Here is a 19,412-nt window from a genome sequence, read left to right on the forward strand (position 1 = left end):
CTCCTTCCACATCTGGAGAGGTGATGGCTCACTGACAGAGCATCGGTTTTGCACTCAGAATTCCCCAGCTCACTCCCCAGGATTTTGACTCAAAAGGATTGCAGGATTGAGATACCCTGATCAGCGGCTAAGAGCCAGGGGAGACCTCACTGGGCTGACTCAGGAGAAGGCAGCTTCATATGCCTAGCCCCAAACCCCAGCTTCTGACCATCCCTCGACCCACACACTTCCAAGGCTCGCTTTTATTTTTTGAAAGGACAGATGATTCTCCAGAAGTTGAACGAAGCACCCCACACCCGTTCCTGCACTTTCCTGACCCAATCGTGGACCAAGTCTGATGACTTCTGTAGACTCCCCATAACATGACATGTTCCAAACAACACTTCCCCTGGAGTCAGACTAACTTGCCCCAGTGCAACTGACACAAACTTTTAATAAACGCACAATGCCACAGGATATATTATTGTCAATGGAAGCTTTCTTTTATACAAAAGCGATTACTCCTGGAAGGAATTATTCCAGCCCTTACTGGTTCTCTTCTTTGAGAGTCCATGTAATCCAGAAGTGACAGCGTCGGGCTTTAGAACAGCCAGTCCACCCGACTCTCTTGGACGAGGTCGTTATCTCAGTTCTCTGTCCGTAAAATGGGCACGTTAAGGTGCCACTTCCCTGTGCTGTTACTATACGTAAAGGGGATATCGTGATGAAATTGTAGGGCGCCGCTGCTTCCTCCATGAGGATAAGAAGGGTTCAACCAGAAGGATTCTCCTTCTCACTGTAGCAGACAAAGGCAGCCTCCTCTTGCTGGTGCCGTTGCCCAATTTCCCACTGCTCTTCATCTTGAACCAGCAAACCAGAACCACAGGCCTCTCTCCAGGAAGACGTTGCACCCAAGGTGGTATGCAGTGTCTGATGATCAGCTTGGGGATCCTATTACTACTGACAGGTGGGTTATATGTTTCTGTATAATATTTATATCTTGCCCTTTGCCAAATGGCTCTTGGGCAGCTAAAACCAAGTCGTATGTACAAAAGAAGGAACGGATAAAAGTGCCAAAACACAGCACGAGGAAGTCTCCTCTGCCTTCAGTCTCGTTCTGTTCGCATAGCAGCTGGGACTCATGCTTAACCTCTGCAGCTCGGCCTCTTCTTTTGGTGGAATAGAAATTGGTTCTGATGCATTGGTCAAGCAGCTGTCTCCTGGACCACTGGCGGAGAGCTGGTGCCGGATTCTCTGTGGGCTCCACTCTCCTTGTTTTTTAACATGAAGTATAGAATGCAAAGCAACGCAAAGCAGCTTGCTTCCAAAAAAATCTGAAGGCCAACAAACCTGAGGGCCCAAAAAATTAAAAGGAAGAAATCAGTGAGGTCAAAGGGGCCACAGTGCAGCATCTACCTGCCTGCCTAGCCATCCTTCCATTTTAAAATGGATGCCAGGCCTTCTTATCCACTCCCCAGGAATCCAAATTCTGCCACATGCCCTGCCTTGGGCTTGAAAGGACTACTGTGGCTAAAATTAAGATTCATACAACTAACCCTATCTTCTGACCTAGAGGAAACTTCTGAAAGTCCTCGTTATCTGAAGACATGGCCTGCACATGAGGAGGAAACTCAGTAAAGCCAAAAGCAGTTGAAGGGCAGGTGTTATGCACCTGGCCACCTGAACCGATGGCCAGTCTTGTGGGACTTTACATCTCTTTTGCTTTGTCTTGTTTTCACTTTGCTGTATTTTAAAATTGCTGCGCCATGAGATCAGTTGCAATGAGGGGCGGGGTATGCATTCTTTAAAATAAACAAACTCCATCTTTTGCTGTTGCCTTTCAACCTGACCCTTGTCTGTAGATAGTATTGATGCCACAAACACCCCCCCCCCCAAATTAGTGACCTGTTATGGGGACAAAGAGAGGGGCTCAGTAGGAGGCTTACCTGTGCCGGAATAATACATTGTTATAGTATCTGCAGGCTGTTCTCTTTTTGCACTTGTATTGCCACAGGACGCAGGCTGTGTCAATGAGGCTACCGTACACCACTGGGGCAGGCAACCAGGCTAGAAAAGCAAGCAAGAGGTTCATGCCACGTAAGAGTTGGCCTCCCCCAGACCTTTCCAAGAGCAGCCCTGATATTGCCAGATTTCAGCCTGGACCACTTGGCCATTTTGCAGGTTTTGGAGAACTGAAAGGGGTTAGAGATGCACTGCGTTGAAGTCACCCAAGCAGCTTGGAAACTGCTTGCTGGCCTCGCAGTAAGAAACAGGCAGTTTCATTGCAGGGCAGAAGAGAGTCACACGATTGCATGGGGCCCCGATCAGTGGCATCCTATTTTGGAGCAGCCTAAATAAGGAAGGCATTTCATTATTACGTATGCCTGCAACTAATGGAAAGAGCAGCTTCAGCTCAGTTTGTTACTGGCTGATCTAGATAAGCGAGACAGATGCCTCCACCCCATATCTATGCCACTGCATGCTTACTGTATTCCATTGTAGTAAGAGCAATGGTTGTATTTCAGGTCCCCTGTCCCTTCATGTGTGTCGTTTTATAAAAATAAAATAAAATAAAATTATTTGGTATGTGTGTGTCTTTAATTTGAGGGGTTCAGTACAGTGGTGCCCCGCAAGACGAATGCCTCGCAAGACGGAAAACCCGCTAGACGAAAGGGTTTTCCGTTTTGGAGGTGCTTTGCAAAACAAATTTGCTATGGGCTTGCTTCGCAAGACAAAAATGTCTTGCGAGTTCCTGCGGGGTTTTCCCACTCCCCCCCCCCCCTTTTCCCCAAGCCGCTAAGCCGCTTATCAGCTGATCCGCTAAGCCCGCTAAGCCGCTAATAGCGCTAAGCCGCTAATGGACTTGCTTCGCAAGACGGAAAAAAAACCGCAAGACGAAGAGACTCGCGGAACGAATTCTTTTCATCTTGCGAGGCACCACTGTAAAAGGTACTGAGGTAAGTTAAATTGCAATGGAAATGTACGTGTGGTGGGGGACAACCACCTATCCAAGGTACTGGTGGGAGCCAAATGATCCCAACATGCTTAACACTTTGCTTTAAAGCACAGTGCAATAGCTATATCTCCACATTTGGGGATGAGGTGCAACCAGAAGTGATTTTAGACACAGTTGGTGGAACTGCCTGAAGCTTAAAGAAATTGGCAAGAAACAACAACCAATACAAGATCTGTTTTGAAACTCCAGGTTCAGAAAGATTTCTGAATTTTTCTGTTTATGTAGTTGAAAAGTGCAACACCCAGTGAAGAGGGAAATTTGTTATTTCAGATGATAGTGGTAGCCCCAATTCCATATGCAAAATATTGGTGGAGAAAGGAAATGCCCCCATTTGACGGAATGTCACATCAAATTGTGGGAAATGGCTCTTTTGAGTAAAATTACTTGTGTTTGTTTCAGTTCCACAAGCAGAAAAAGAGGGTAAACAGATCTGAACAGGACTGGACACAACTTATATAACTTTGGGGTAGTAAGCAGGTGGAGGTTATTATAATTCTCAATTTTATGAAATGTGATTATGATTGCTTTTAAGGCTTACGTTTTCTCTTTCTACTCATTTTTTTAATTTTACCACCTATTTTCCCCCTCTTTTTATCTTTTTTATAATTAAGAACTAGATGGACATTTCTATATTATTATTGATTACATATAATCTCACGAATTGTGTGTGAGTATATCACTATTTACTATGATTTATTTGTCATTAAGAAAACTGATGATAGCATATGTTTGATTTTAAAACAAAACAACAACACCTACTTTATGTTGATGTGGCAGATAAAATAAGGCAGTGTTAGCTATTTCATATGAAGTAGCTTCAGGTTAAGGATTTTCGGGTTGCGCTCTGCGGCGACCTGGAAGTAACGGAGCATGTTACTTCCGGGTTTCGCCGCTCACACATGCGCAGACACTCAAAATGATGTCACGCGCATGCACAGAAACAGTGAACCGCGCATGCGTCGCCTGCGTTCACTTCATGATGTGAACGGGGCTCTGGAACGGATCCCGTTCGCATCCAGAGGTACCACTGTATTTTGGTTCTTTTTCTCAAGAAGGGTTTGAGTTGAAGAAAAACATTGCATTAGTAAGCAGGGGTCTGCCAAGCACAATGGGAATTACTGTATTTTTCTGTGTATAAGACTAGGTTTTCCCCCTAAAAAATAATGTCCAAAATGTGGGGGCATCTTATACACAGGGGCCATCTCCCCCATTTTCTTAAATTGGAGTCCCCCAAAATAGGGGTCGTCTTATACATGGGGGCGTCTTATAGATGGAAAAATACGGTAATATTGTTTGGGGGGATCATTACATTATCACCCCTGCATAATTGCACACCTGTACTATAAAAAACTTACGTTGTATCTTAAATTTGGAATAATTATTCAGTATAGTGTGTGTGTGCTTTGACTATGAATTTATTGGGGCCTATTGGACCCCAGTCAAATTTGTAAATGCTTCTTGAATGTGTCCACAAGTTAAAATGCACAGAAAGCAAAGATTGCTCTGGCTTCTGAGATTTCACCCTGCACACTCAACAAGTGTTCAAGTTTTCTGTACAACCACCAAGGCTGGAAATTTCCTTTTCAGGATGCGAAATTCACCACCAAACAGCAAACTGACTGTGCCCCAAACACACACGGACCACTTGACTCTGACTTACCTAGAACTCTCTGCATGAGGAACTGTATCCCTATGGCAAAAGACTTATCTTCAGGGTCAACGTTTCTGAAAGAGAAAGCCAAAAGGGATTGGTGGGAGCCCCAGGGGCATGTCTGCAGAAGGCTGTGAGCCCTTGGGGACTCTTCAGGCTAGGTAATCTGCTGCTACGCTAGAAAACAACTGCTTGCAAAAATGTGCACATCAGTTGAAACTGCATGCAAAAATGTGCTTATTGGAAGAAATCCACAACAGAACGTGGGTAAATTTTCATGAGGGTTAATAACCATATATATGCAAATTGCTGCAGAAATCTGGAAAACTGAATTTAAGATTGGAAGTTGGGGGGATCAACTAAGAGAATTGAAATGGACAGATCCTTCCAGCCCTAGTTCCAGCTTTCTGCACATGAGGTGTATTTTTCAGAAGAGATGCTGTTCTCTTTCCCTTGCTGCTCCTAATGCCTGGAACTTCTTTTTGAAACACTTTGTGGTGGCACTTCCTTCTCAGTCTCTCCCTTAAAATCCCCCCTGAAACTCACTTTTCACAGGAGGCTTATGCCCTTATTCCTTACTTCCACTGAACTGAGCTCAAGAGAGAGCATTTAGCTGCATTTGTTCATATTCATATTTTTGCTTCCTTTGCCTTTCCCATTCCTGCCCCATAGCTGCCATTTCTTCCATTGTCAAAGTTTAGACCAGGGGTCTGCAACCTTTAAGACAAAAAGAGCCACTTAGACCCATTTCTGAAGAAGAAAAAACTGGGAGCCACAAAACTCGCCATTATAAAAATAACTTTTTGTCACATTTTATTATTTCTTTGTTTGACCCCTCAGAATTACTCCTCCTCATAGAAATAAATGTTAAATTAACAAGTTACCTTTTGTGTGTGTGTGTTCTTCACTCCCCTTCAAAACAGTGACCAGCGTACATGCCCCCTTTCAATGCAGTGACCAGCGTACATGCCCCTTACAATGTAGCGGGCGGGCGGGAAGGTGACGTCGGGACGGTGCGTGACTAACGCACGCACCACCCCCAGGCGACGTCACAGCCAGTACAGCGCCCGCCACAGTGGGGAGTGTCGGGGCGCACAATGCGCCTCCTCCCCTCACTAGTATCCGCCCCGGAGCCACAGCAAAGGTGTAAAAGAGCCACATGCGGCTCTGGAGCTGCGGGTTGCAGACCCCTGGTTTAGACTATAGGCTCTTTGGGGACTCAGAGTCTGTCGGTGAAGTGCCATATAATTCCTGGTGAACACTAATCAATAAGCAACTGGGCATAAACTGTTGGTTTTTTCTTCAATTAACCATCTCTTCCCTCCCCTTTGCGAAGGACAGGCATTCAAAGACAGCAGAGGCCACAAACGCATCTGATCTAGATTCCTTGACAGAGAAAGGCCGCTGCTCAAATGTTCCTAGGAAGTACTTTTAAAATGTCACGAAGTACCTCAGAACAAGCACGAAGCCCGGCGTGTGCGCGAGGCTCCCCAGGAACGTGGACAAGGAAGCGATGGTCACAAAAGGCATCAGGAATTTGGAACAGTGGAAGCTGCAGCTGCCAGGCGTAGCATATCCATAGCCGCCGTCGACAACAATGCAGTTGCAACTGGTGTAGTTCTGAGGGAAGGGGCAGGAAGTCAGAGAAGGAGCAACGGCAACAGTACCAGGGGCAGGTGGGAGGAAAGGTTAAGACTGATCTCCTCCTTCCCTTCTCCCCATCGCCATTCCCCCATCTTGAATAAGGAGCATCCATTAATCTAAAAGCGTGAATCACAAACGAAGAAGAAGGAGAAGAAGAAGAAGAAGCAGAGGAGGAAGAGGAGGAGGAGTTTGGATTTGATATCCCGCCTTTCACTCCCCTTCAGGAGTCTCAAAGCGGCTCACAATCTCCTTTCCCTTCCTCCCCCACAACAAACACTCTGTGAGGTGAGTGGGGCTGAGAGACTTCACAGAAGTATGACTAGACCAAGGTCACCCAGCAGCTGCATGTGGAGAAGCAGGGAATCGAACCCGGTTTACCAGATTACGAGTCTACCACTCTTAACCACTACACCACACTGGTGTAGAGTTGGAAGGGACCCCAAGAGTCATCCAGCTCAACCCTCTGCAATGCAGGAATCTTTTGCCCAGCATGGGGCTCATGTGTATTTCACATTAGCAGTGCCCATTTTCAAGCCTGCCTGAGGGATACTGACCCAGTATCCTGTATGTGGAGGGGACTGAGTGTGGTTACTTAAGGCCTAACTATGCATGGCAGGCAAGAGCATGTAGCGGACTCTGGATGACAAAACAAAAGAGGGCAATTTGCAGCAGAGGCACGGAAGAGGTAGGGACACCTCCCACCTGATGCTTCTCCACTCCAAGCCCACCACTTTCCCGACCACTTTCCTCTTGCAGGCTTCTTTATGAAGATCTAGAAGAATCGATACTCACCAGAACTTTATGTGTTTCGGAGTCGATATTTAGCCCCGTGCAGCCAGCGTAGCAAGGGGAGATGTATTCAATACCATTCGCACCGCACACAGGGTTATAGGCTGACGGGGAGCATTTGCACATTTGGTTACAATCGAAAACGTGTTCCTCAATTCCAGAACTGCAGAAGGAAGAGCACAGAATTAGGTCAGCAAGAGCATCATGGCCCTGGGACATTTTTGTATGCGCTTGCACAAAGGCTTATGCAAATACTTATTGGGGCTGTCATTCAGTACAAGACACCACAGTCAACTGATCGTATGAGTTTTACTTGATTAAATCGGCTTGCCTTTGCACATAAATTACATCTGAATACAAAAAGCTTTCCTTCCTTCCTTCCTTCCTTCCTTCCTTCCTTCCTTCCTTCCAGAATCAGAGAGTTGGGTCATCTAGCCCAACCCCCTGCAATGCTGGAATCTCAATTAAAGCATCCATGACAGAGTCTTTGTATGTGATGTTTACACGTGTCACAGCGGGCGGCATCCCAGTGCCAGGAACTGCTGGGCACTGCAACATGTGCTGAGAGGCGTAATTGCAGCCCCTCAGGCTAGAACCTTCTCGATCTGGCCTGGCTCCATATTCCTAGCTTCCTTTATGAGCCAACCTTGTTGCTTGAGCTGTGGCTCTAGAGGACCTTTTCATTTCCAGTCTTCTTCTTCAGCCCTGACTTTCTCCTAAATTTGCTGCTCTGGTGGCCTTGCATTTTTGCTAAGCTTAGTTCCTGGTTCTCTCTCTTCCCCCACCCTCCTCCCCTTCACTACCTCTGTGACAACAATTGATAAATCTAATTAATCATAGTATCTATAAAGCAATGTTGGGGAACCTTCTTCAGTCCACATGCCACATCCCCTCAGAGGCAACCCCTTCTGGGGGCTTCCGATCCGTGGTGGGAGTGGCTAGACGCAGAAGAGTGGTGTGCAAAAGAGGGGTGTGACAAAAGGCCAAGAAAAGCCTGCACATTCACCCACAGGCCCCATGCCTGTTATAGAGCATCTTGGGACTAGATCCCATATACCAACAACTCCCAAACCCACGCAAACTTAGGAATGGGTCAGTGTTGAGAAAAGAAAGAGGGGTCGATGAGAAATGGCAGAAATCAGAGGTAGTATGGAGAAGCATGAGAGGAGCAAATGGGAATGCAAGATGGAAGAAGCTACGCAAGGCTGTTACCAGAATTTGGAGAAAGGTTGGGGGGGTTGCCCCTCCAGCAGACATCATACATACCCCCACTACCAAAATCAACACAATCACGCCCGCAAATGTTCCCACAAAACACTTCATCACACAGTCCCCGCCCCCATGTCTATTCAAAGGGGTCTCCGCTGCACAATACCAAATGTAACAGTTCACTGATAAATGGATCTATGTATTGGCTGAATGGGAAAACTTTAGAAAGTCATATACAGTGGTGCCCTGCAAGACGAATGCCTCGCAAGACGGAAAACCCGCTAGACGAAAGGGTTTTCCGTTTTGGAGGTGTTTCGCAGGACGAATTTGCTATGGGCTTGCTTTGCAAGACGAAAATGTCTTGCGATTCCTGGGGGTTTTTTTCCGCTCCCCACCCCCTTTTTCTAAGGCACTAAGCTGTTAATAGCCTTTTAGCAGCTAATCCGCTAATCCCTTAAGCCTTTAATAGCCGCTAATAGCTGCTAAACCGCTAATAGCGCTAATCCGCTAATCCGCTAATAGGCATGCTTCGCAAGGCGAAAAAACCGCTAGACGAAGAGACTCACGGAACGGATTATTTTCGTCTTGCAAGGCACCACTGTAAAATCACTCCAATATCGGATTTGTGCCGTTCCAACTTTGTTCTGTTCAGGAAATGAATGACTACCAAGGGGGGAGTCTGGGAAGTGGGCAGCCATAATCCCTGAAGCCCAAGATCACGAACCCAGCAACCTCTTGCATGGGAGATAATTGCTGGCATCCTGGCTCTGAGTGCCAGACAGTAGCCATCCTAACCTCAGTTGGTTAGGATCTTGGTCAAGACAAAAGAGGTGTGGTTAACTTGGCCATGTACATACTCACCTTTGTTTTACGGTGGTACCTTGGTTCTCAAACGCCTTGGTACTCAAAACAACTGGGAACCCAAACACTGCAAACCCGGAAGTAAGTGTTCCAGTTTGCGAACTTCTTTGGGAAGCCGAATGTGCTCCGATTTGAGTGCCACACTTCCATTTTGAGAGTTATGCTGAAGTCTGTCTGTTTCTGCTATTTATTTTGCAGTTTCATTTTTGTTTTGTTTTTGTGATTGTGTGGAACCCAGTTCAACTATTGATTGGTTCACTGATTGATTGTGTGACTGCAGTACATTGATTATTGCTTTCATTTTATGGATCAATGGTCTCGTAAGATAGTAAAATTCATGTTAAATTGCTGTTTTAGGGGTTGTTATTATAAGTCTGGAACAGATTAATCCATTTTGCATTACTTTCTATGGGAAAGCTGCCTTGGTTTTGGAAAGCTTTGGTTTTGGAACGGACTTCCGGAATGGATTAAGCTTGAGAACCTAGGTACCACTGTACTTAATCGGTGTGAAGTGGAGGTCAAGGTACGGATAGGGGCAAACCTGATGCTCAGGTTTCTGCCAGAAGACCCCTCCCAGGTTATGAAATAGCTGTGGTGTATATATGATGTATGTATGATGTTGTGGGTAAAAAGGGAAACTTATAAAAAAGGGAGCCATCCTTTGTTCGGGGCTTCTTTCTGCTTTTTCCATGTGGTGGCTGAAAGTCCTGCAACAGTCTTCTAAATAAAGATCAGTCCTACAGGCTGCTGTTTTGCTCCTATATTCCTAGCTGGTGTCTTTGTTTGGCAATGCAAGTGAGCCCAAGGATTTTCCTATAACAAGGTGTAGACAGAAAATGGGTTTCCTGCAGAGCAAAGAGGAGGGAGTGCCAAAGAAAAAAGGAAGACTTAAGGAAGGAGCCAGGAATCGAGGCGTCAACTGAAAATCCCTACAGTTAAAGACTTTCATTTTTCTTCAAACCTACACTTCTATGGCCTTAAACTGGATAACTTCCCACATCTTCCTTTAAACAGGCATGCTTGTATACCTTCCAGAAAGGTCAAGTCCTGCCACCGTCTGCGTCTGGCAGCCCAAGAAGAAGAGCGGCACGTCACAGATGGTACAGAGACCCATGCTGATGACGCTCATCAGGGCGATCTGGGTGAGGGAGAGGCGGCAGTTCCTTATGATGGCACCTCCAAGGGCGATTCCGAACATGCCACTCGGGATGTTGACAGCTCCTGTGGGGTGGTGGGGATGATTTGTTAAATTTGTGTACCAACCTTCACACGAAGATCGCAACATAAAACTACAAAATCAGAACACAAAATACATTTCTAAAAAGCAACGATAGCCCTGCCTGTTCCTTCTTTAAACCGCAGGGGTTTTGTTACAATCAAGTGGTATGTGGATTTTGTTAGATATATAAACAATGCAGAGATCCACCAGCAGAACAACCTTTCCCTGCCCACAGCCTGCTTATTTTAAAGTAGCTTCTTTAAAAAGGGGTGGAACTGGGTGGGGGTGGGTGTTTGCAGTTTTTCCTAACGGTGCTTCAAATATACGTGATTTCACCAATGTGCATGGTGCCTCGGGACGTAACCCCCTTGTAAATGGGGGGGGGGGTTTGACCTGCACAGTGGCCCCCACATTCCTGCACTTCTCATGGCATGTATTTGCCATTTTAGAGCAGGCACTCCACGTATAACCAACAACAGATTGACAAGGGTTTCTGATTCCCAGTTGTTTAAGAACAGTGACCGTGAAAAGGCTCTTGCGCCCACATTGAACCACTGAAAGAAATCTGGGTGGGAGGAAACCAGGAGTTCTTTTTGTGTCAAAAGCTCAAGCCTGGTACTGAAAAGCAAATTCCTGGGCTGAGTATACACTCAGACTCAGATGCCCACCCCTACTTTCCTCTGGGCTCTTGGGAATCCAGTAGATTCCCAAAGTACATCCTACAACAAAAGCCTACAGACTGCTCACCACCTGATGCAGAACGCAATCCCTTCCCATCTCTTGGCAAAGAGATGTAGGGATAACATGGTCCATTGTTTTCTCCATTGATTTCAATGGGTTTAACCTTAGTAAAACTTAGCCGGATACCAATTTTTGCCCTGAAAAAATTGAACGCTGCCAAAATTTGGCACAACACTGCTCCTTGCTAAACGCGAGAGGAATGGGATCTAAATGACCTTGAGGTCTTGTGATCTGGAAACAAGGAAGTAGCACACACCTAGGATCATGTTGGCAACAGATGCTGACAGGGAGAACTGCCTCTCCAACAGTTTGGCCATGAAGGTTGCTATGCCAGCAATCATGCCAGAGAGATTGACCATAGCCAAGATGACCACAACCAAGATGGGGTTCTTCATCAGCCTCATGAAAACCACAGGAAACACTGCAACAGAAGAAAGAGTAGCAAATTATAATTAATAATAATAATAATAATAGGCATTATTCTGTTGCTGTTTCTTGCTGCCACAGACTAAGCAGGTAGTTCTCAACGTGGGTGCTCCTGCTCCGGGGGGGCAGTGGGAATACCTAAGGGGTGCTAAGTGGCAAGGGGACACCAGAAGTATAAATGAGTGCCAGACTTTGAAAAGCTGGTGCCACTGGATCAAGTTCATCAATTTTTGTTGAATTCGTTAAACTAAATAGTTTTAATTGGGTTTTAAATAAATTTGCAACTACTGTTTGGAATTCTGAATTTTGTTGTGTTATTATCTTCTTTGTGGGTTGTGCACACCATTTTTCTGAATAATGGTTTTTATCGGGTAGGGTAGAGGGAACTGGGTATAGGTTTATGGAACCAAGTGGGCGGTGGTGTGAAAAAATTTGAGAGCCACTCGGCTGTTTTTTGTCTTGTAGCGGCAGCAACAGCAAGTATGGTAGTTTAGGGCAGCCAACACAGGGTGGCAATGTAATGTATATGTAGGAAGGAATGGCAGTTTAGCGTGTCCAACAAAATCTGTTGCTCAGACTAAAGAACTAGCTGGGGCTTAAAAGGACTTAAAAGGGTCTGTTTAGCATAGAAAAGAGGAGACTTGAGATATGAGAGCCACCTTCAAATATCTTAAGGGCTGTCACATGGAGGATGGAGCAAGCTTGTTTTCTGCTGCTCTAGAAGGGAGGGCCAAAACCAATGGATTTAACTAACAAGGAGTTTCTGACTAAATGTTAGGAAGAAATTTCTGACAGCAAGAGCTGTTTGGCAGTGGAACGGTCTCCCTCGGGAGGTGACAGACTCTCCTTCCTCGGACGTTTTGAAGCAGAAGGTGGATGGGCATCTGTCATGGATGCTTTAGCTGAGATTCCTGCATTGTAAGGGGCTGGGCTAGATGACCCCTGGGGATCCCTTCCACCTCTACAATTCTATGATTCCATGACCAGTGGAGCCAGTATGGTCAGCTGACTGAGTGCTAAGTGAGGTGTTTATGGCAGTTGACACTGTGCCCTTGAGGAACCTGCATTTCAGAGGACATGTGATAAGTTATGCTGTCAGATGACTAAGAAATGGGGGGGGGGGGAGAGATCTGCAAGGCTTGCAGAGGAAACAGTTCCCTGGTGGTTGGGCCAGGAAGGCTCTGAAACCTAGCTGGTGGAAGCCCAGGTCACATAGAGAGACCCCCTTTCCCTACTCCTTTTTCCTTTATATGGAAAAATTCCAAATGGCAGAATAGTAGTGCCAGTGGTTCTGTGCAGCTCATTTCTGCTTGAGACTCTTGATCCACAGAGGATGATGGCACGGCCCAACGAGTCAGGCCACCCCTCACATGAGCAGACTTTGCAGTCAACATCATCCCCCCAAAGACTTCTGCCATGTACAAGGTGTTGTTCCTTGGCAGTTCATCAGATATCATTTTATTTGTATGCCGCCTTTCCACAACTCAAACAAATGCTCAAGGCGACCTACAACATGAAATACACACACACATAACTTCAACAAAAGTAGTCATAAACAGGAAGCAAAGCATTAAAAAACATATAACCTAACTGAACAATTTCCACGTAAATCATAACAGGATCTAAAACGAAGATACAGTGGTACCTTGGCTTGAGAACAGCTTAGTTTATGAACAACTTGGATTAAGAATGCTGCAAACCCAGAAGTAGGTGTTTTAGTTTGTGAACTGTGCCTTGGAAGCAGAACATGTTCCGCTTCCTGTTGAGTGTGTTCCATTGTAAATTGAGTCCCCCGCTGCTATGGGAAAGTACACCTTGGTTTAAGAACACTTTGGTTTAAGAACGGACTTCTGGAACGGATTAAGTTCGTAAACCAAGGTACCACTGTACAAAAAACCTACAACAACTCCTCAGCCCAAGAGTCTTTTGCAGTTCAGCTGATAAAGCCCCCCCTTCCCTCTGGGTGGTAAGCTCAGGAGCTGCTGGATTCCTCTATTGCAGTAGAATGCTTTGCATGGTGATCTCTCTCTCTCTCTCTGGAATTTGTCTCCCTGGCTGATTAACATTTTCTTGGCCGTCCAGAAGCACAGTGGCAGATTGGAAGCATATTGTTATCTGATGGAAATAAAACTTGCTAGGCTAAAAGTAGGAACAGGGCATTTAGCTTAATCCGGAGGAGAAAGAGAGTGCTTTATTGGACCGGACAGCGAATGTTCCCCATTACTCTGCCTGATAACAGATCTCTAAATCAATCTTAAGTACGCTGCATCCCGACAGAGCTTTAAAGCTGCAGTTTTACAGCGCGTCTGGAATTTCCCCTGCAATCGTGGAGAAAGTTATAGGCTCGTCTTTGGCCCTTTATCGCTTTATCATGATGCAGATTAGTAGTCTGGTGGCTGGTTAAAATCTGCCCGGTGTTACCAAGAAGAGCCATTCAGTTGGAATTCTCCACAAACCTATTTTCCCCTGAGCAAATGGACTCAGGGCCATTACGAAGGAACTGGAGGAAGCCATGGTGGTTTCAGCCAAACCTCCTTCCACAGCAGCAGTGTAAGTCTGAATGTTCACAGTGTCTACTACATGCCGGCCTAATTAGAAAATTTACTCTAGCTATTGTTTGCAGATCCAGTTATTAATTCTGAAAAAAGCAACTTCACTAGTGATGGGATCAAGCCTAAATATACATTTCCCGGGAAATGTCTCTACCTTCTCCCATATGGGATCTTGGTAACCTGTATAGGTTTTCTGATTCTTATGTAACTAGTTCCAGAATGTAGCCAACATTTCGGGCAGAAATGACCGGCAGAATCAGAGACCAGGGAGAAGAGACGGTGGAAGAAGATTGGAAGAAATTTAAAGACTATCTACAGAAATATTATAAGATAAATGAATGTTAGAATGACATAGGATTGAGCGTAAAAGGTTATTAGCAATAAAGTGGTGAAGGAGTACAGAAAATTTAAAGGTTAAAAGGTGTAAAATTAAAAGGCTTTAATTTGTTAAGATATTAAAGAGATTAAGATACATTAAGATACTAAGATTAAGTTAAAAATTAGGTAAGACAGAGGGAAGGGATTTGCTGATCAAATATATGAATTGGAATACAGTGAAGGGAGGTGTGGGGAAGTCTGGGAAATAAGTAAATGCAATGAATATTACGAAATGGAATTGTTTTTAACTGTTTTTCTGTTCCTTTTTCTTGTTGTGTTGTTTTTTTCTGTTGTTTTGTATTTTTGTACTTTTGTATTTTTCTGTTATTTTTTCTTTTTACGTAAAAACCTTAATAAAAAATATTATATAAAAAAACCAGAATGTAGCCAACATTTGTTTTGGAGACCTGCCCCCCCCCTCAAGAATGGAGGAGAAATTTAATTCTATTTGCATCAGAAAGAACCTTCTGACAGTGAGAGTGGAATCGTCTCCCTCGGGAGGTTGTGGACTCTCCTTCCTTGGAGGTTTTTAAGTAGAGGTTGGATGGCCAGCTGTCATGGATGCTGTAGCTGAGATTCCTGCACTGCAGGGGGTTGGACTAGATGACCCTTGGGGTCCCTTCCAAGTCTATGATACTATGATTTCAATGAGAAACTATGTAATTCCCAGTTCTCAGATCAATATGTGAACCAAACCACAGCCATCCTTAGAAATTTGCATTTCTTTAAAAAAATTGTGATTCAATTACCCAACCAAATAATATGTACAATAATGCATATTTTGAGTGAAATGTGCATAAAATGCATAGATTAGTAAAAATAACATGGAGATGCATTATTATAGCAAGGGGAAATGCTTGCAGAAAAGTGCATATTAGCCAAAAGCACAGACAAAAATGTAAAAAAAATCCTTCCAGTAGCACCTTAGAGACAAACTAAGTTTGTTATTGGTCCATTTCATGCGGCTCAATGTGGTGCCTTCCATAGTTCTAGTTACAGGTAGGTAGGTAGACTTTTTAAAATTTTGTTTTGACTACGGCAGACCAACACGGCTACCTACCTGTAACTAGACAAAAATGTGTTTATTAGGAGAAATCTGCCCTAAATGTCTTCTACACTAAAATGTTTTCAAAGAGATTAAAAAAACCACCACAAATCTGCAGGTTGCTGAAGAAATTAGAACTGAACTTCAGACTGGAAAAATGAGAAACTGAGAACTGAAATTGCCATTCATCCATTCCTGCTCAAGACGCCCTGCAAAAGTCTGCCCTCTGCTTTTCTTCTTTCAGAGAAGAGAGAAGCAGGGATTCTCAGTAGTGGTGCCCTCCCTTCAGATGTCAAGGAGATAAAGAAGTGCACAACTTTTAGAAGACATCTGAAGGCAGCCCTGTATCGGAAGGTTTTTAATGTTTGATGATTTTATTATGTTTTTAGATATGCTGGGGAAACCCAGCCAGACGGGCAGGGTTTAACAACAACAACAAGGTCTGCTTGGATGCCATGTGAGCAGACCTCCTCAGCTCTCACCTTACTGCCTCTCCCCATCTCTCTGCCTCTTCTCTATGTTATAGCAGTTTAATCATGAAACTTAAAGGAACATTAGTGTGCTCTCTGGAAAACCTATCTTTTATACAAATAGAAATGGATTTCCATTGACATTTTCTTGGACAAGGGGGGCCACCAGGGGGCGCATTGGAAGATGGCCGACAATAAAATCTCTCCGACCCACACAAGGTAATTAAGAGGCTGCTATGGGAAGTATGCAGCCTTCCCGGGCCCCCCAAGGGGATGGGGGGGACTGCCTTGCCAGCGGTGTCCATAATTCACCCCCAGATTCGAAAGAAGGGGGTGCGGACACTTGGCACAAGCCCTCGTGTGAAGTCGGCTCTTCCTGGCACTGTCTCCAATCAGCGCACTGGTTCGCTTTGGCTTGAAATATATAATTGGAAATACATAATTGGAAAGAAGCTAAAGCACATACATCAAGGGAAGATCGGGAGTAAAGACTGCTGATTAATGGATCTCTGTGAGCGGAGCGATGGGTGGGACAAATAAATCATGTGATGAATCACCATTAAAAGACTGGTACGTTTGGAGTGAAACGGAAAGGGGGTGGAGGAAAAAACTTTTCTTCCTTTTTGCCTTATGTGAGTATTAATAACCCTCCACCCCAGAGAGAAGAATCGTTGCAATTTATTAATGACAAGCAGGAATTCAAGAACTGTGTGGAATGAATTATTGATCAAAGAGAGGATTGGTAAACATCGGAGAACGGAGGAAAGTTTTATGACGCAGTTTCAAATGGCGTCTCGCCAAGACAGGCTTTCCTAAGAAGGACGGGGGGAGGAGCACCAGGGTCATCGGAACAGTGGCGTAGCGTGGGGGGTGCAGGGGCGGCTGGCCGCACCGGGCGCAACATCTGGGGGGGGGGCGCTCGCACTCGCAGCTCTCTGCCCCTACCTGGCTCACTCACTCTCTCTCACTGCAGTGCTGGCTGTGCGAATCCGATCCGAGCCGCCGGGTCGCCGCCCACTGTGGAGGGGAGGGTGCCAGGCGTGCGGTGCGGAGAGAGAGCGAGGGACTATCTGTGGGAGGGACAGTGCAGCGGGGGAGGGCGCAAATTACTTGCCTTGCCCCGGGTTAGGGGGTGCAAATTACTTGCCTTGCCCCGGGTGCTGACAACCCACGCTACGCCACTGCATCGGAATGCGAATGATTATCGGAATGTGACCTAGACCTGGCAGAGCCCTCTGAGATATGTTTGGCAAGCCTGGAGAAATCAACGGACAGACTGAGGCAAAGTTCTTTACGGAGGTGTGGAAATGGCGTCTGTTCTTATGTGATATGATTTTTGGAGAGTGTAAAACCCACACAGGATGTTTGTTTTCAACCCGCTTGTGAAGATTATCAGAGATCCCAAAGAAAGGAATATATGATAACAACAAGAAGATGAGGAAAGTAACAAAGAGACTATCTGGACAGAACTGGATAGAACTGTCTAATTAAAGCAGCAATATAAGTGATGTTTGGACCCCTTTTCGGAGCTTGAAGTATGGGTACCCCCAACAAAAATTTAAAAATCTGGCTGTATAATTTGGAACTAATGTGATTTGGAAATAATGTGATTTGATTGGCCTGTTAATAAAAATTATATATATATATATTTTAAAAAAGAAATGTTCTTGGACAAATACGAAATACATAATAACAAACACAACATACATAACAAAACAACAGTGAACTTAGTCTCAGTACTGATTGTTGATGTGCAAGAACAAACAAACAGACAAATAAATGAAGCAACCAGAAGACACAATAACAGGTAAGGTATAGAAACAGCAACCTGGAAGGCCAAAGGAAGAAATTTATTCATTTTTAAGCTGAAGGCTGAAAGTGTTTGGGTATTATACCAGTCCATAATGGGCAATGAAGATCTGTGGGGAGCACTGCTCCCTGCTGTCACAAAACAAATTAAACAAACAGAAACCAGGTAATTGAGCATGAAGTTTTTGATTTTTGATTCAACTTGGAAGGGTTCTAAGGCTGCTTACTTGGGACTGTAGGAAACCTACCCCTTTTCTCTCCATTCTCTGGAACAGTTAATTCCTGCCATTTCTTTATTCTCTCCGTCATCTTCATTTCCTAGATCTCACTATCTCTCTGTCCTCACATAGTCCAAACCCAGGTTAATTGCATTTGAGCCTTCCCCTGGTCTGTCTATGCCCCCATTTAACCTTGCCACATCACTAACATGTTCTGTGTAACTTATGCAGCAACAAACAGACTCTCCATCTCTGTCTACCTCTCTCTCTAGTAGTAATATGTTAGTGCTGCAAACTGCATCCAGTTTGCTTCCACACAAGACGTTAGCCACAATCGATATCCATCCTTGTCTTTTCTTTATGAAATATCACACTAAACTCACTTGGATCCAAACTGATAAACAATCTAGCTGCATTTTAAGCAGGTGATGTGTACACAGTTTAAGTACAAGTTCTTGGTTCAGGTTGTGTGGGTTAGGGTAGCCTGTGTATAATCTTGTTCTACTCCAAAACTGCATTCGGTTCTTCAAGATGCAAAGCCATATTACTTGGGATTTATTTGTTTTTGCGAATTCTTTCAAGTAATTAAGTGAGTGCAGCAACCTCTGTGGTGTGCAACAAACTCTGGAGCAAATAGCCCAAAGATTCATGCCTACATGGGGAAACATGGGTGCCTGTGTAATGTGTGAACCAAGACATGTGTAGGCTTCATAACTTGGGTATGCAGAGACGAGCAGGGCTTCTAGATGGGCAAATAAACACAAGCTTACTTCCGATGAACTGTTTCAGCGTGTAGTCTTTCAGTTCTTTATCTTTACTTCTTTCGGGTAGGAAGTCGTTGTTTTGAGCGTCTGAAGGGCTGTTCTGGGGCGACTCTTCCTAGAATTGGGCAAGTGACATTGCATTAGACATAAACACAAGGCTATGAGTCAGTGTGGTCAGAGCGTCAGACTAGAAGCTGGAAGAGCAGCTTTCAAATCCCTGCTTGGCCATAAAGTTCACAGGTGGCCTTGGGCCAGCTACTGCCTCAGCCTAAACACAGGGACTTTGTGGGGATTAAATGAGTAGGGGGATAAACCACGTATGCCACCTTGAGCTCCTTGGAGAAAATGGAGGGGGGGTTATATACCAGTAAATGCAATAAATAAAGAAACAGTAATATTCCTGGGAAACCTCTGGATCAGTCCACCAAAGCGAGAATCCTGCACAAAAGACCAGGAGTCCTTCAAGCTGGGCTTTGGTCTCTCCATAGTTCACTTTGTCAATCTCACTCCCAAACTCAGATGAACTCAACCTCACTTTTTATCCCCCCCCCCCCGCTTCAGTCAGAATTGCATCCTACTGCTGTTTCCCTTTTTGCTACACCTCCTTTGCAACCCACTGTTTCCGCAGAGCGATGCAACCC

At 44.9% G+C, this 19,412-nt stretch overlaps 1 protein-coding gene across 7 annotated transcripts in view; it reads right to left on the bottom strand.

Moving 5' to 3' along the window:
* Nucleotides 1-458: 458 nt before the first annotated feature.
* The window catches only part of SLCO2B1 (solute carrier organic anion transporter family member 2B1), a 67,147-nt gene continuing 48,193 nt past the window's right edge, over nucleotides 459-19,412 (bottom strand). For all 7 annotated transcript variants that reach the window (XM_083436485.1, XM_083436484.1, XM_083436483.1 and 4 more), the window contains 8 exons: nucleotides 18,778-18,886; nucleotides 11,366-11,530; nucleotides 10,178-10,370; nucleotides 7,083-7,242; nucleotides 6,097-6,266; nucleotides 4,656-4,720; nucleotides 1,926-2,046; nucleotides 459-1,329 (listed from right to left, as the gene is read on the bottom strand). In XM_083436485.1, the coding sequence (XP_083292611.1) occupies nucleotides 1,185-1,329; nucleotides 1,926-2,046; nucleotides 4,656-4,720; nucleotides 6,097-6,266; nucleotides 7,083-7,242; nucleotides 10,178-10,370; nucleotides 11,366-11,530; nucleotides 18,778-18,886 (1,128 nt within the window). In that variant the 3' untranslated portion in view covers nucleotides 459-1,184. The remainder of the gene's footprint in view (nucleotides 1,330-1,925; nucleotides 2,047-4,655; nucleotides 4,721-6,096; nucleotides 6,267-7,082; nucleotides 7,243-10,177; nucleotides 10,371-11,365; nucleotides 11,531-18,777; nucleotides 18,887-19,412) is intronic.

Source organism: Podarcis tiliguerta, assembly GCF_965153285.1.
Source record: "Podarcis tiliguerta genome assembly, chromosome: 4".
Taxonomy (NCBI): Eukaryota; Metazoa; Chordata; class Lepidosauria; order Squamata; family Lacertidae; genus Podarcis; species Podarcis tiliguerta.